Source organism: Stegostoma tigrinum, chromosome 34 (assembly GCF_030684315.1).
Source record: "Stegostoma tigrinum isolate sSteTig4 chromosome 34, sSteTig4.hap1, whole genome shotgun sequence".
NCBI classification, from domain to species: domain Eukaryota; kingdom Metazoa; phylum Chordata; class Chondrichthyes; order Orectolobiformes; family Stegostomatidae; genus Stegostoma; species Stegostoma tigrinum.
The window spans coordinates 26300469-26313259 of NC_081387.1; the positions used below are offsets into that span (position 1 = coordinate 26300469).

Below are 12791 nucleotides of genomic sequence, written 5' to 3' on the forward strand. Positions count from 1 at the left end.
TTGCGCAGGGAAATAGGGCGGGATTCACAGAGAAACCAATCGGTGGGAAGGTGCGGTGGTGAATGACCGTTCTCTTGACCAATCGGACGTTTGGGAAGTTGGCACGTGCGCCGGTGTGCAGAGATAGTGAAACGAGCCGGCAGGAGCATTTGGCCCATGCGTGGTGATGGGCCGGCCGGGGCAGTTAGCACATGCGCAGCGATGGTGAAATGGGCCGGCCGGAGCAGTTGACGCACGCGTAGTCATGAGGGAAGCGGGCTGGCTGCGGCAGTTGGCTCATGCGCGGAGGGAGTTGTGATGGAGGAGGGGCGAAGGCGATGAAGAAGTTTTGAAGAAGTGTCTGTGTTTCCCATCTCTCTCTGGTCTCGGAGTGAACAGACAGTTTATAATTAAATGTCCTGATCGGGAAAGGGACCATCGCGATGGACCAGACACAGCCGCTGGTTTGGGAGGCGGAGGAGCAGGAGGAGCCGAGAGACTGTGATCGCGAGCCCAAGGGCCGCCTCATGATGTTCGCAGGGATCTTGAGAGCGGAGGCTGGTGAGGGGCAGGGGGGCAGGCGGGGGTACGGGGGTACGGGGGGGCGGGCTGGCAGGCGGGGGTGCGGGCTGGCGGGGGGAGGAGCGGGGGGGTTGCGGGCTGGCGGGGGGAGGAGCGGGGGGGGTGCGGGATGGCGGGGGGAGGAGCGGGGTGCGGGATGGCGGGGGGAGGAGCGGGGGGGGGGGTTGCGGGCTGGCGGGGGGAGGAGCGGGGGGGGGGGTGCGGGCTGGCGGGGGGAGGAGCGGGGGGGGGGGTGCGGGCTGGCGGGGGGAGGAGCGGGGGGGGGGGTGCGGGCTGGCGGGGGGAGGAGCGGGGGGGGGGTGCGGGCTGGCGGGGGGAGGAGCGGGGGGGGGGGTGCGGGCTGGCGGGGGGAGGAGCGGGGGGGGGGGTGCGGGCTGGCGGGGGGAGGAGCGGGGGGGGGGGTGCGGGCTGGCGGGGGGAGGAGCGGGGGGGGGGTGCGGGCTGGCGGGGGGGGGTGCGGGATGGCGGGGGGAGGAGCGGGGGAGGAGCGGGGGGGGTGCGGGATGGCGGGGGGAGGAGCGGGGGGGGGTGCGGGATGGCGGGGGGGGGGTGCGGGATGGCGGGGGGGGGGTGCGGGATGGCGGGGGGAGGAGCGGGGGGGGGGTGCGGGATGGCGGGGGGAGGAGCGGGGGGGGTGCGGGATGGCGGGGGGAGGAGGGGGGGGCGGGGGGAGGAGCGGGGGGGGGGCGGGGGGAGGAGCGGGGGGGGAGCGGGGGGAGGAGCGGGGGGGGGAGCGGGGGGGGGGGGCGGGGGGAGGGGCGGGGGGAGGGGCGGGGGGGGGGGCGGGGGGGGGGCGGGGGGAGGGGCGGGGGGGCGGCGGGGGGAGGGGCGGGGGGGCGGCGGGGGGAGGGCGGGGGGAGGGGCGGGGGGGCGGCGGGGGGAGGAGCGGGGGGGCGGCGGGGGGAGGAGCGGGGGGGCGGCGGGGGGAGGAGCGGGGGGGCGGCGGGGGGAGGAGGGGGGGGGGGTGCGGGATGGCGGGGGGGGGTGCGGGATGGCGGGGGGGGGTGCGGGATGGCGGGGGGAGGAGCGGGGGGGGGGTGCGGGATGGCGGGGGGGGTGCGGGATGGCGGGGGGAGGAGCGGGGGGGGTGCGGGATGGCGGGGGGAGGAGCGGGGGGGGGTGCGGGATGGCGGGGGGAGGAGCGGGGGGGGGTGCGGGATGGCGGGGGGGGTGCGGGATGGCGGGGGGGGTGCGGGATGGCGGGGGGAGGAGCGGGGGGGGGCGGGGGGAGGGGCGGGGGGGCGGCGGGGGGAGGAGGGGGGGGGGTGCGGGATGGCGGGGGGGGGTGCGGGATGGCGGGGGGAGGAGCGGGGGGGTGCGGGATGGCGGGGGGGGGTGCGGGATGGCGGGGGGAGGAGCGGGGGGGTGCGGGATGGCGGGGGGAGGAGCGGGGGGGGGTGCGGGATGGCGGGGGGAGGAGCGGGGGGGGGTGCGGGATGGCGGGGGGAGGAGCGGGGGGGGGTGCGGGATGGCGGGGGGGGTGCGGGATGGCGGGGGGGGGTGCGGGATGGCGGGGGGAGGAGCGGGGGGGGGGTGCGGGATGGCGGGGGGAGGAGCGGGGGGGGGTGCGGGATGGCGGGGGGAGGAGCGGGGGGGGGTGCGGGATGGCGGGGGGGGTGCGGGATGGCGGGGGGGGGTGCGGGATGGCGGGGGGAGGAGCGGGGGGGGGTGCGGGATGGCGGGGGGGGTGCGGGATGGCGGGGGGGGGTGCGGGATGGCGGGGGGGGTGCGGGATGGCGGGGGGAGGAGCGGGGGGGGGTGCGGGATGGCGGGGGGAGGAGCGGGGGGGGGTGCGGGATGGCGGGGGGGGTGCGGGATGGCGGGGGGGGGTGCGGGATGGCGGGGGGAGGAGCGGGGGGGGGCGGGGGGAGGGGCGGGGGGAGGAGCGGGGGGGCGGCGGGGGGAGGAGGGGGGGGGGTGCGGGATGGCGGGGGGGGGTGCGGGATGGCGGGGGGAGGAGCGGGGGGGGTGCGGGATGGCGGGGGGGGTGCGGGATGGCGGGGGGAGGAGCGGGGGGGGTGCGGGATGGCGGGGGGAGGAGCGGGGGGGGGTGCGGGATGGCGGGGGGAGGAGCGGGGGGGGGTGCGGGATGGCGGGGGGGGTGCGGGATGGCGGGGGGGGGTGCGGGATGGCGGGGGGAGGAGCGGGGGGAGGAGCGGGGGGGGGTGCGGGATGGCGGGGGGAGGAGCGGGGGGGGGTGCGGGATGGCGGGGGGGTGCGGGATGGCGGGGGGGGGTGCGGGATGGCGGGGGGAGGAGCGGGGGGGGGTGCGGGATGGCGGGGGGAGGAGCGGGGGGGGGTGCGGGATGGCGGGGGGAGGAGCGGGGGGGGGTGCGGGATGGCGGGGGGAGGAGCGGGGGGAGGAGCGGGATGGCGGGGGAGGAGCGGGGGGGGGTGCGGGATGGCGGGGGGAGGAGCGGGGGGAGGAGCGGGGGGGGGGTGCGGGATGGCGGGGGGGGGGGTGCGGGATGGCGGGGGGGGGGGTGCGGGATGGCGGGGGGGGGTGCGGGATGGCGGGGGGAGGAGCGGGGGGGGGGGTGCGGGATGGCGGGGGGAGGAGCGGGGGGGGGGTGCGGGATGGCGGGGGGAGGAGCGGGGGGGGGTGCGGGATGGCGGGGGGAGGAGCGGGGGGGGCGGGGGGAGGAGCGGGGGGCGGCGGGGGGAGGAGCGGGGGAGCGGGGGGGCGGGGGGGGTGCGGGATGGCGGGGGGAGGAGCAGGGGGGGGCGGGGGGAGGAGCGGGGGGGGGCGGGGGGAGGAGCGGGGGGGGTGCGGGATGGCGGGGGGAGGAGCGGGGGGGGGGTGCGGGATGGCGGGGGGGAGGAGCGGGGGGGGGGTGCGGGATGGCGGGGGGAGGAGCGGGGGGGGGGTGCGGGATGGCGGGGGGAGGAGCGGGGGGGGGGTGCGGGATGGCGGGGGGAGGAGCGCGGGATGGCGGGGGGAGGAGCGGGGGGGGGTGCGGGATGGCGGGGGGGGTGCGGGATGGCGGGGGGAGGTGCGGGATGGCGGGGGGAGGAGCGGGGGGGGGTGCGGGATGGCGGGGGGAGGAGCGGGATGGCGGGGGGTGCGGGATGGCGGGGGGAGGAGCGGGGGGGGGGTGCGGGATGGCGGGGGGGGGGGTGCGGGATGGGGGGGGGGGTGCGGGATGGCGGGGGGGGGTGCGGGATGGCGGGGGGAGGAGCGGGGTGCGGGATGGCGGGGGGAGGAGCGGGGGGGGGGTGCGGGATGGCGGGGGGAGGAGCGGGGGGGGGTGCGGGATGGCGGGGGGAGGAGCGGGGGGGGGGGTGCGGGATGGCGGGGGGAGGAGCGGGGGGGGGTGCGGGATGGCGGGGGGGGGGGTGCGGGATGGCGGGGGGGGTGCGGGATGGCGGGGGGGGTGCGGGATGGCGGGGGGAGGAGCGGGGGGGGGTGCGGGATGGCGGGGGGAGGAGCGGGGGGGGGTGCGGGATGGCGGGGGGAGGAGCGGGGGGGGGGTGCGGGATGGCGGGGGGGGGTGCGGGATGGCGGGGGGAGGAGCGGGGGGGGGTGCGGGATGGCGGGGGGGGGTGCGGGATGGCGGGGGGGGGGTGCGGGATGGCGGGGGGAGGAGCGGGGTGCGGGATGGCGGGGGGAGGAGCGGGGGGGGGTGCGGGATGGCGGGGGGAGGAGCGGGGGGGGTGCGGGATGGCGGGGGGAGGAGCGGGGGGGGGGGTGCGGGATGGCGGGGGGAGGAGCGGGGGGGGGTGCGGGATGGCGGGGGGAGGAGCGGGGGGGGGGTGCGGGATGGCGGGGGGAGGAGCGGGGGGGGGGTGCGGGATGGCGGGGGGAGGAGCGGGGGGGGGGGTGCGGGATGGCGGGGGGAGGAGCGGGGGGGGGTGCGGGATGGCGGGGGGAGGAGCGGGGGGGGGGTGCGGGATGGCGGGGGGGGGGTGCGGGATGGCGGGGGGGGGGTGCGGGATGGCGGGGGGGGGTGCGGGATGGCGGGGGGAGGAGCGGGGGGGGTGCGGGATGGCGGGGGGAGGAGCGGGGGGGGTGCGGGATGGCGGGGGGAGGAGCGCGGGGGGGGTGCGGGATGGCGGGGGGAGGAGCGCGGGGGGGGTGCGGGATGGCGGGGGGAGGAGCGCGGGGGGGGTGCGGGATGGCGGGGGGAGGAGCGGGGGGGGGTGCGGGATGGCGGGGGGAGGAGCGGGATGGCGGGGGGAGGAGCGGGGGGGGGTGCGGGCTAGCGGGGGGAGGAGCGGGGGGGTGCGGGCTGGCGGGGGAGCAGGGGGGGGTGCGGGCTGGCGGGGGAGCGGGGGGGGCTGGCGGGGGAGCAGGGGGGGGTGCGGGCTGGCGGGGGAGCGGGGGGGCTGGCGGGGGAGCGGGGGGGGTGCGGGCTGGCGGGGGGGGTGCGGGCTGGCGGGGGGAGGAGCGGGGGGGGTGCGGGCTGGCGGGGGGAGGAGCGGGGGGAGGAGCGGGGGGTTGCGGGCTGGCGGGGGGAGGAGCGGGGGGGGTGCGGGCTGGCGGGGGGAGGAGCGGGGGGGGTGCGGGCTGGCGGGGGGAGGAGCGGGGGGGGTGCGGGCTGGCGGGGGGAGGAGCGGGGGGGGTGCGCGCTGGCGGGGGGAGGAGCGGGGGGGGTGCGGGCTGGCGGGGGAGCGGGGGGGGGTGCGGGCTGGCAGGGGGGGGGCTGGCGGGGGGGGTGCGGGCGGGGGGGGGTGCGGGCTGGCAGGGGGGGGCTGGCGGGGGGGGGTGCGGGCTGGCGGGGGAGCGGGGGGGTGTGTGGGCTGGCGGGGGAGCGGGGGGGGTGTGTGGGCTGGCGGGGGAGCGGGGGGGGGGTGTGTGGGCTGGGGGGTACAGGGGAGGGGGTGTGGGCTGGCGGGTGTACGGGGGAGCTGGGGGTGTGGGCTGGCGGGTGTACGGGGGAGCTGGGGGTGTGGGCTGGCGGGTGTACGGGGGAGCTGGGGGTGTGGGCTGGCGGGTGTACGGGGGAGCTGGGGGGGTGGGCTGGCGGGGGTACGGGCAAGCGGGGGGGTGGGGTGGTACGGGGGAGGGGGGGGTGGGGTGGCGGGTGTACGGGGGTGTTGGGGGGTGCTGGGGGTTGGGCTGGCGGGGGTACGGGGGAGCGGGGGGTGGGCTGGCGGGGTAGCTGGCGGGTACAGGGGAGGGTGGGTGGGCTGGCGGGTGTACGGGGGAGCTGGGGGGGTGGGCTGGCGGGGGTATGGGGGTGCTGGGGGTTGGGCTGGCGGGGGAGCGTGGGGGTACGGGGGAGGGGGCGGTTGGCTGGCGGGGCAGCTGGGGGGTACAGGGGATGGGGGTGGGCTGGCGGGTGTACGGGGGCGCTGGGGGGGTGGGCTGGCGGGGAAGCGGGGGGGTGGGCTGGCGGGGGCGGTGGGGGAACCGGGGGGGGGGTGGGCTGGCGGGGGACCTGGGGGGTACGGAGAAGCGGGGGGGGGGGGTGGGCTGGCGGGGGACCTGGGGGGTACGGGGAAGCGGGGGGGGTGGGCTGGCGGGGAGCGGTGGGCTGGCGGGGGAGCTGGGGGGTACAGGGGAGCGGGGGGTTGGGCTGGTGGGGGTACGGGGGAGCTGTTTATCTGGTTAGGTTTCCTAGGGTTGGTGATGGAACCGGAACTCCATCAACAAACACATTGATTTGGAGCCAATCTACCATCCCCTGAGAAAAAGAACAGGAAATGACATCACCAACCCAAGGAAACCTAACCAGATAAATAGAAAGCGGGACATAACACCAGCGCTTCGTTGGAGGCTCACTGATGATGTTACCTAGAATGGTGACGAAACGTCTGAAAACTAACCTTCCAGCTCAGCGAGCAAACTCACGTCCAGATCTTTTTTCCAGAACTGATATGTCGAATACTAGGGCGCGTGCATTTAAGGTGAGAGGAAGAAAGTTCAAAGGAGGCTTTGGGGCAAGTTTTTTAGAATGGTTGGAGTCTACAGTACGCCACTAGGGGTTGTGGTGGAGGGAGATATCAAAGGGATGTTTAATGGATTTTTAGATAAGCCCATGAATATGCAAGAAATGGAGGTCTATGGACCAAGGGCAGGCAGAAAAGATTAGTTTAATGTTGTATTATGTTTGGCACAGCATTGTGAGCCAAATGGCCTGTCCCTGTGGTGTATTGTTCTATGTTCTAAACTTCTTAAGAAAGTACTGGAAATACTCAGCTAGTTTGACAGCGTCTATGCAGATAGAATTTGAGTTGACAACTTTAATGAGAAACAGCTTCTCCTTCAGTGTGACATTTGCTTACGCTGGCACTGGGTAGTTTGGGTTTTCAGCATCTTTTGCAACCTCAGAATGTTACAAAGCATTTTATAACTAGGCAAATACTTTGAAGCACTGTAACTTGTATAATTTGCAAATTCCAGGCAACACGATCCTGCTTAAAGCGCCGTGTCAAGTGATTTATTTTTGTACCTACCTGAGGAAACTGACTAGGCTTAACATCTCATCCTAAGGATGGCACTGCACTGCCTCTGTACGGAGAGTATTGGGCTGTATTTTGTGCTAAAGTTTCTGGTCTGATCTTATGGTGCTGATTAGTGCTACCCATTGAGCCATAACATTTGCAGTATGAGAGATTAACTGGAGAGCTTTGTTATTTATGGCATGTCCAGGGTGGTGAAATGAAAGTGGGTAGGGAAGGATGTTGGCTCATTTTTGCAGACTCTTAATGTTAAACAATCACGTTTCAGTTTGTTTCCATGGCCATTGCAGGTTTTCTGTTGTATCAAGGCGAAAACGTTATCGGTAGACACGAGAGCTGTCACGTCCACATCCCTGTCTCCTCTGTGTCCAAGAGGCATGCTGTGATTGAGATTGATGGCAACTCCCACCTGATCTATGACTGCAACAGCTTGAACAAGACCCGGCGCAGGAATGCTGTTCTCAAGCCCAATGTCCGCTATGCCATCAATGACGGCGACCTCTTCCTTTTTGCCGACGTCGCCTGCCAGTACGTGATGCTACCACCAGCAGCACAAATCGGAGACTCTGGTTCCGAAACTGACTCGGAGTCACTGTTTCCCCACGCGAAGCCGGGCTTGGAGATCCGGCAACCGGCTGGCAGTGAGGCAGCTGGTGGCAATTTGGAATCAGCGGAGGATTCGCTCGTGCTGTCGCCTACCCAACCCTACCACGCCAAATCAGTGATTCCCCTTCAGTCTGACACCTATGTGAAGGAGTCTGAGGATGACGACACGCCATGGAAATGCAGTGGTAAGCGAACTTGACATTCAACTCCTTGTTTACTGCATCGCTTTTGTGACGTGTATATGACTTATTATTTACTTTCGCACTTTTTCCTCATTTGACAGCACCTCTTTTTACTTAATTTCTTAAAGCTTTTCGAAGACTACTTTTTTGTTTGCTTTTCTCACAGTAAAGAAAGGTAGATTGCATTTACGTAGTGCCTTTCACTACCTAGAGACTATCGGGAAAGGAGTTTTCCTCAAACAGAAAAGTATCGCTGCTAAAGTGTAGGAAACATGACAGATAATTTGATGCATGAGGTAACTGACCAAATACAGTCTGTTCAGTGTGCCCATGGCTGATCTTCTGGCTGAACTACGCTTTCTCGCCCTATTCCAACATCTCTCAATTCTGTGAGAGACCAAACATCCATCTGCACTGGCCTTGAATCTACTCCGTGATGCAGCATTCACAACTTGAGGCTATATGGAAAGAGCTTTGATTGGCAGTGGAGTTGAAAACATTACAGGGGAACTGCCAGGAAAGAGGATTTGGTGCCACAGTTATCTCAGTCGTGATACCAGGTTTGTTTGGCTGAATGGCCTACCCCTTGTATTATCTTATGAACCTTCTGTGTAGAGAATTCCAAAGATTCATATCCCCGCATTTTAGTCCGCAATGTTTGACCCTTATCCTGAGCCACTGACCTCTAAATCTAAACTGTCCAGCCAAGAGAAATGGCCTCTCCAAACCCCCTTCTCTTGATTTCTTTAATTTAACTGGCCTCTCCAAACCCCAACTCTTTATTTCTCTAGATTCCAGAGAGTATAGGACTGACTTACCCAACCCACTGCCTCCCCATGCTCACTGTGCTGGGTTTTGATATGATCTATACCTGAATGTCACAGGGCCATAACATCACATCAGGAGAGGCTCAGTGAGTGCACTCTATCTCTTTCCTCTGAACTACAAGATGGTGCAGCAAATTCCCACTCCTGCGACTTGTGTACACTCCAGGCTGCTGCTTCTAATGCACACGTTAAAAATGCCGCCCTTCATATCTACAACTTGTTATGAACCAGATCCATTCCTCTCAAAATATTTTAAGAAGGTAGCCTAGATACTGAAGTTTAATTTAATTTAAAGGTAAATGCCAGGTGCTGTGTTCCAGATGCAATTTGATGGTGTGCAAAACACAATTTATTCAAACATTTTACTTAAAATGCAAAAAAAGAAGAAATTGGAATAAAACTCTATTGGGAAAACTAAACAGAATAACAGATTCAGTAACTATACTTAGTTAACTGTTCCAATAAACACACCTGTTGGCAAAAAGCAAATTTGGAAAACAGATTGCCTTACATGCAGTTCACCAATGCAGGTGGAAAGAACATCAAAAGACAATTCAGAGGGAGAGACAGAGAGCGAGACAGTGTGTGCGCCAGCCAGAAGAGATTCACTGCCTTCCAACACTGCTGAATCTGCAGCAACAACTGCTGAAAGCTAACTAAAAATCCTGGATCTATGAGAGCTTGACTACATCCATTCGAGCTGTTTCCATTTTCCAACTTCTTTTTAAAAAAAAATCCCAAGGCCCTAAAAGTTGTTTATCTTGTCATAGGCCACTTTGTCTCCTTTCCCCAATCTCATTTTTTTGAAAGACACCAGGACACAACACACTTCTTAAAGCCCCATCATTGTCACAAACTGAGGTGGCATCTGTCCACGTAGGTAGATTTCAGAGATTCCTCTGCCGCTATTTAATTTTTAAAAATAGTTAACTCCACTTTCGAAGAGAGCTTCTGAGGGAAAGTCACTGAACCTGAATCATTAATTCTGAATTCTCCCCACAGATGTTGTCAAACAAAGATGCTGGACGTTTGCTTTTTCATTGTTTGCTATTTCTTGAATGCAACCAGGAAAGCAAATGTAGATGTTAGAGGTGATGACATGACTGGACTAATAACCAGAGTGCAGGCTGGTGTTCGGGCACTATGGATATGAGTTCCATCGCAGCCAATGGTGAACCCTGCATTCATTTAGTAAAATCTGGAATTAAATCTAGTTTAATGACCATGAAAACACATCTGATAATCTACTTTTAGGGAAGGAAGTCTGTCATCCATTCCACTTTTGGCTTACATGTGACTGAGCCCATAATAAAACAATTGACTCATTGTTACCCTCTGAAGAAGCCCAGCAAGCCACTTAAAGAGCAAATATGGATGGGCAACAAATGCAGGTCTTGCTAGCCACACCACATCATGTGAAGTAACTAAGAGAAAAACCTAGTGACATCCCAAACAGCGTAAATCTTTGCTCCCTTTGATATTTATGATGAGACATGATAATGAGAGAATCTCTTGCGTTTTGTATTTTCAGTACCGTTCACTGCCCAGGGTGGTCAGCGTCTGAACACCACAGCATATCAAACTCCATCAGCGCATGTTGTTCCCGAGAGGTATGGTTCCTAAATCACCATGTTGTTCCGTGTGGAACGAGGAGCCTTGGCGGGCTGCATGAGTTGGGGCGCGAGTGGGGTTGTGCATTCAGCAGTAAAGTGAATAAGTCAAGAGAGGAGGGACCTGTGTTTGTATATTGCCTTCATGACCCAGGCCATCCCAAACTGCTTTACAGTCTCGCTGCTGTGATTAAAGTAACCAGTGAGCTTCCACGCATTGCAATGGGCAAAATGACCAGGGAACTTTATTGTGTTGATTAGGAGGGAATATTTGACCAGGGCAGTGGGAGAGTTCCCCATGTCCTTTGAATAGAACAATGGGATCACTTCCAGAACAAAAATAGAGATTGCTGGAAAAGCTCAGCCGATCGGGCAGCATCTGTGGAGCGAAGTCAACGGTAACGTTTTGGGTCAAGAGACCCTTCCTCAGAATGGGATGACTTGCTGGGGGAGATCAACTCGCTGAAAGCCAGACAAAAGAAAGGTAGAGAAGAATGTGTTGTTATGGCAGGAGTGCGACTCAACTAGTGCCAAGCATAAACACCTGAAGGCCCCTCTTTTTTGTTGTAAATTTTCTACAATTCTATGTAATTATTTCTGCATAGATAATAAAATGTGAGGCTGGATGAACACAGCAGGCCAAGCAGCATCTCAGGAGCACAAAAGCTGACGTTTCGGGCCTAGACCCTTCATCAGAGAAGGGTCTAGGCCCGAAACGTCAGCTTTTGTGCTCCTGAGATGCTGCTTGGCCTGCTGTGTTCATCCAGCCTCACATTTTATTATCTTGGAATCTCCAGCATCTGCAGTTCCCATTATCTCTGAAATTATTTCTGCAACTTGGTGCAAACAGGATAGCCTTGAGTGGAAGTGTACTCCAAGGCACTTAACCAGGAAGTTATGCATTAGATGTTTCGTGAATTTGATCTTAACTGTAGTTTTTGTTAATAATGTTTGGGTTAAGTGTGATTCTTAAAAAAAAAAGTGAATGATTTGTTAGAAACAGTAGGAACTGCTGATGCTGGAGAATACAAAATAACAAGGTGTAGAGCTGGATGAACACAGCAGGCCAAGCGGCATCATTGAAGCAGGAAGGCTGATGTTTCGGGGCCTAGACCCTTCATCAGATGAATCTGATGATGGGTCTAGGCCCAAAATGTCAGCCTTCCTGATCCTATGATGCTGTTTGGCCTGCTGTGTTCATCCAGCTCTACACCTTGTTATCACTAAATAATTTGTTACTCTTGCACCTTTAAATAATCATTATGTTGTTAGTGTAGTGGCAATGATATGATACAACAGATCAGCGATATACTGATGGAAATGATTCCCCTGATGTTCCCGACTGCGGTACTGGAGGGATTCCAATATTTGAAATGAAATATTATGGGACCGTGAGAAATGGATAATGGAGTAGGAAAAAAATGTAAACTCTGAAAGGGGTAATTCAAATGTTGAGACAGTTCTAAAGAATCAATTGGCAAATGCTGATCGAATGGTTTAGATATTGAAATTGGTGGATTTTTAACCTCCAAGTACTGAAGAAATGTTAGAGTCATACACCACAGATACACTTCAGTCCGACTGGTCAATGCTGAACGAAATCCCAAACTAAACTACTCCCATCTGCCTGCTCCTGGCTCATATCCCTCCAAACCTTTCCTATTCATAATCCACTCAAATGTCTTTTAACCATGGTAATTGTACCCATATCCACCACTTCCTCGGGAAGTTCATCCCACATTCGAATCATCCTTTGTGTAAAAAAAAAAATTGCCTCCTGTCTTTTTTTTTAATCTTGCTCCTCTTGCCTTAAAAATGTATCCCTAGTCTTGAAATTCCCCATTTTAGGGAGAAGACAACTACTCTCAACTCTGTACCTCTTATTATTTTATAAACTTCTATCAGGTCACCTCTCAACCTCTTACACTCCAGAGAAGAAAGCCGTAGCCTTTATTTATAACTCAAACCTTTCATTCCTGGCAACATCCTAGTAAATCTCTTCTGAATCCTCTCCAGCTTTATAATATCCTTCCTATAACTGGATGACCAGAACTGGACACACTACTCCAGAAGAGGCCTCATCAATGTCCTGTACAATCTCAACATGATTTCCTAACTTTCTCTTTCTCAAAGAACTGAGCAATGAAGGTAAGCACGCCAAATGCCTTTTTAACCACCCTGCTTATATGTGACACAAACTTTAAAGAATTATATACCTGCACCCCTAATTCCCTCTGTTCTACAACACTACCCAAGGCTCTACCATGAGTTGTACAAGTCCTACCCCTTGTTTGTTGTACCAAAATGCAATACCTTGCATTTGTACAGATTGAACGCCATCTGCCATTTTTCAGCCCATTGACCCATTTGATCAAGATCCCTTTGTAATCTTAGAAAACTTTCTTCACTACTATGCCACCAATTTTGGTGTCATCTGTAAACTTACGTACCATGCCTTCTGTATTCTCATCCAAACCATTTATATAAATGACACACACGAGGAGACCCAGAACTGATCCCTTTTGACAGACTAAGACCATAAAATATAGGAGCAGAATTAGGCCAGTTGACCCATCAGGCTCACTCTGCCATTTGATCAT

At 61.6% G+C, this 12791-nt stretch overlaps 1 protein-coding gene across 7 annotated transcripts in view; it reads left to right on the plus strand.

The window, feature by feature from the left end:
- Nucleotides 1-293: 293 nt before the first annotated feature.
- The window catches only part of mdc1 (mediator of DNA damage checkpoint 1), a 50186-nt gene continuing 37688 nt past the window's right edge, over nt 294-12791 (plus strand). For 5 of the 7 annotated variants that reach the window (XM_048563803.1, XM_048563804.1, XM_048563805.1 and 2 more), the window contains exons 1-3: nt 294-540; nt 7257-7757; nt 10113-10191. In XM_048563803.1, coding sequence (XP_048419760.1) covers nt 423-540; nt 7257-7757; nt 10113-10191 — 698 coding nt within the window. In that variant the 5' untranslated portion in view covers nt 294-422. Of the gene's footprint in view, nt 541-6374; nt 7758-10112; nt 10192-12791 lie in introns of all 7 variants that reach the window. The other 2 variants (XM_048563808.1, XM_048563807.2) reach the window with 2 other exon arrangements.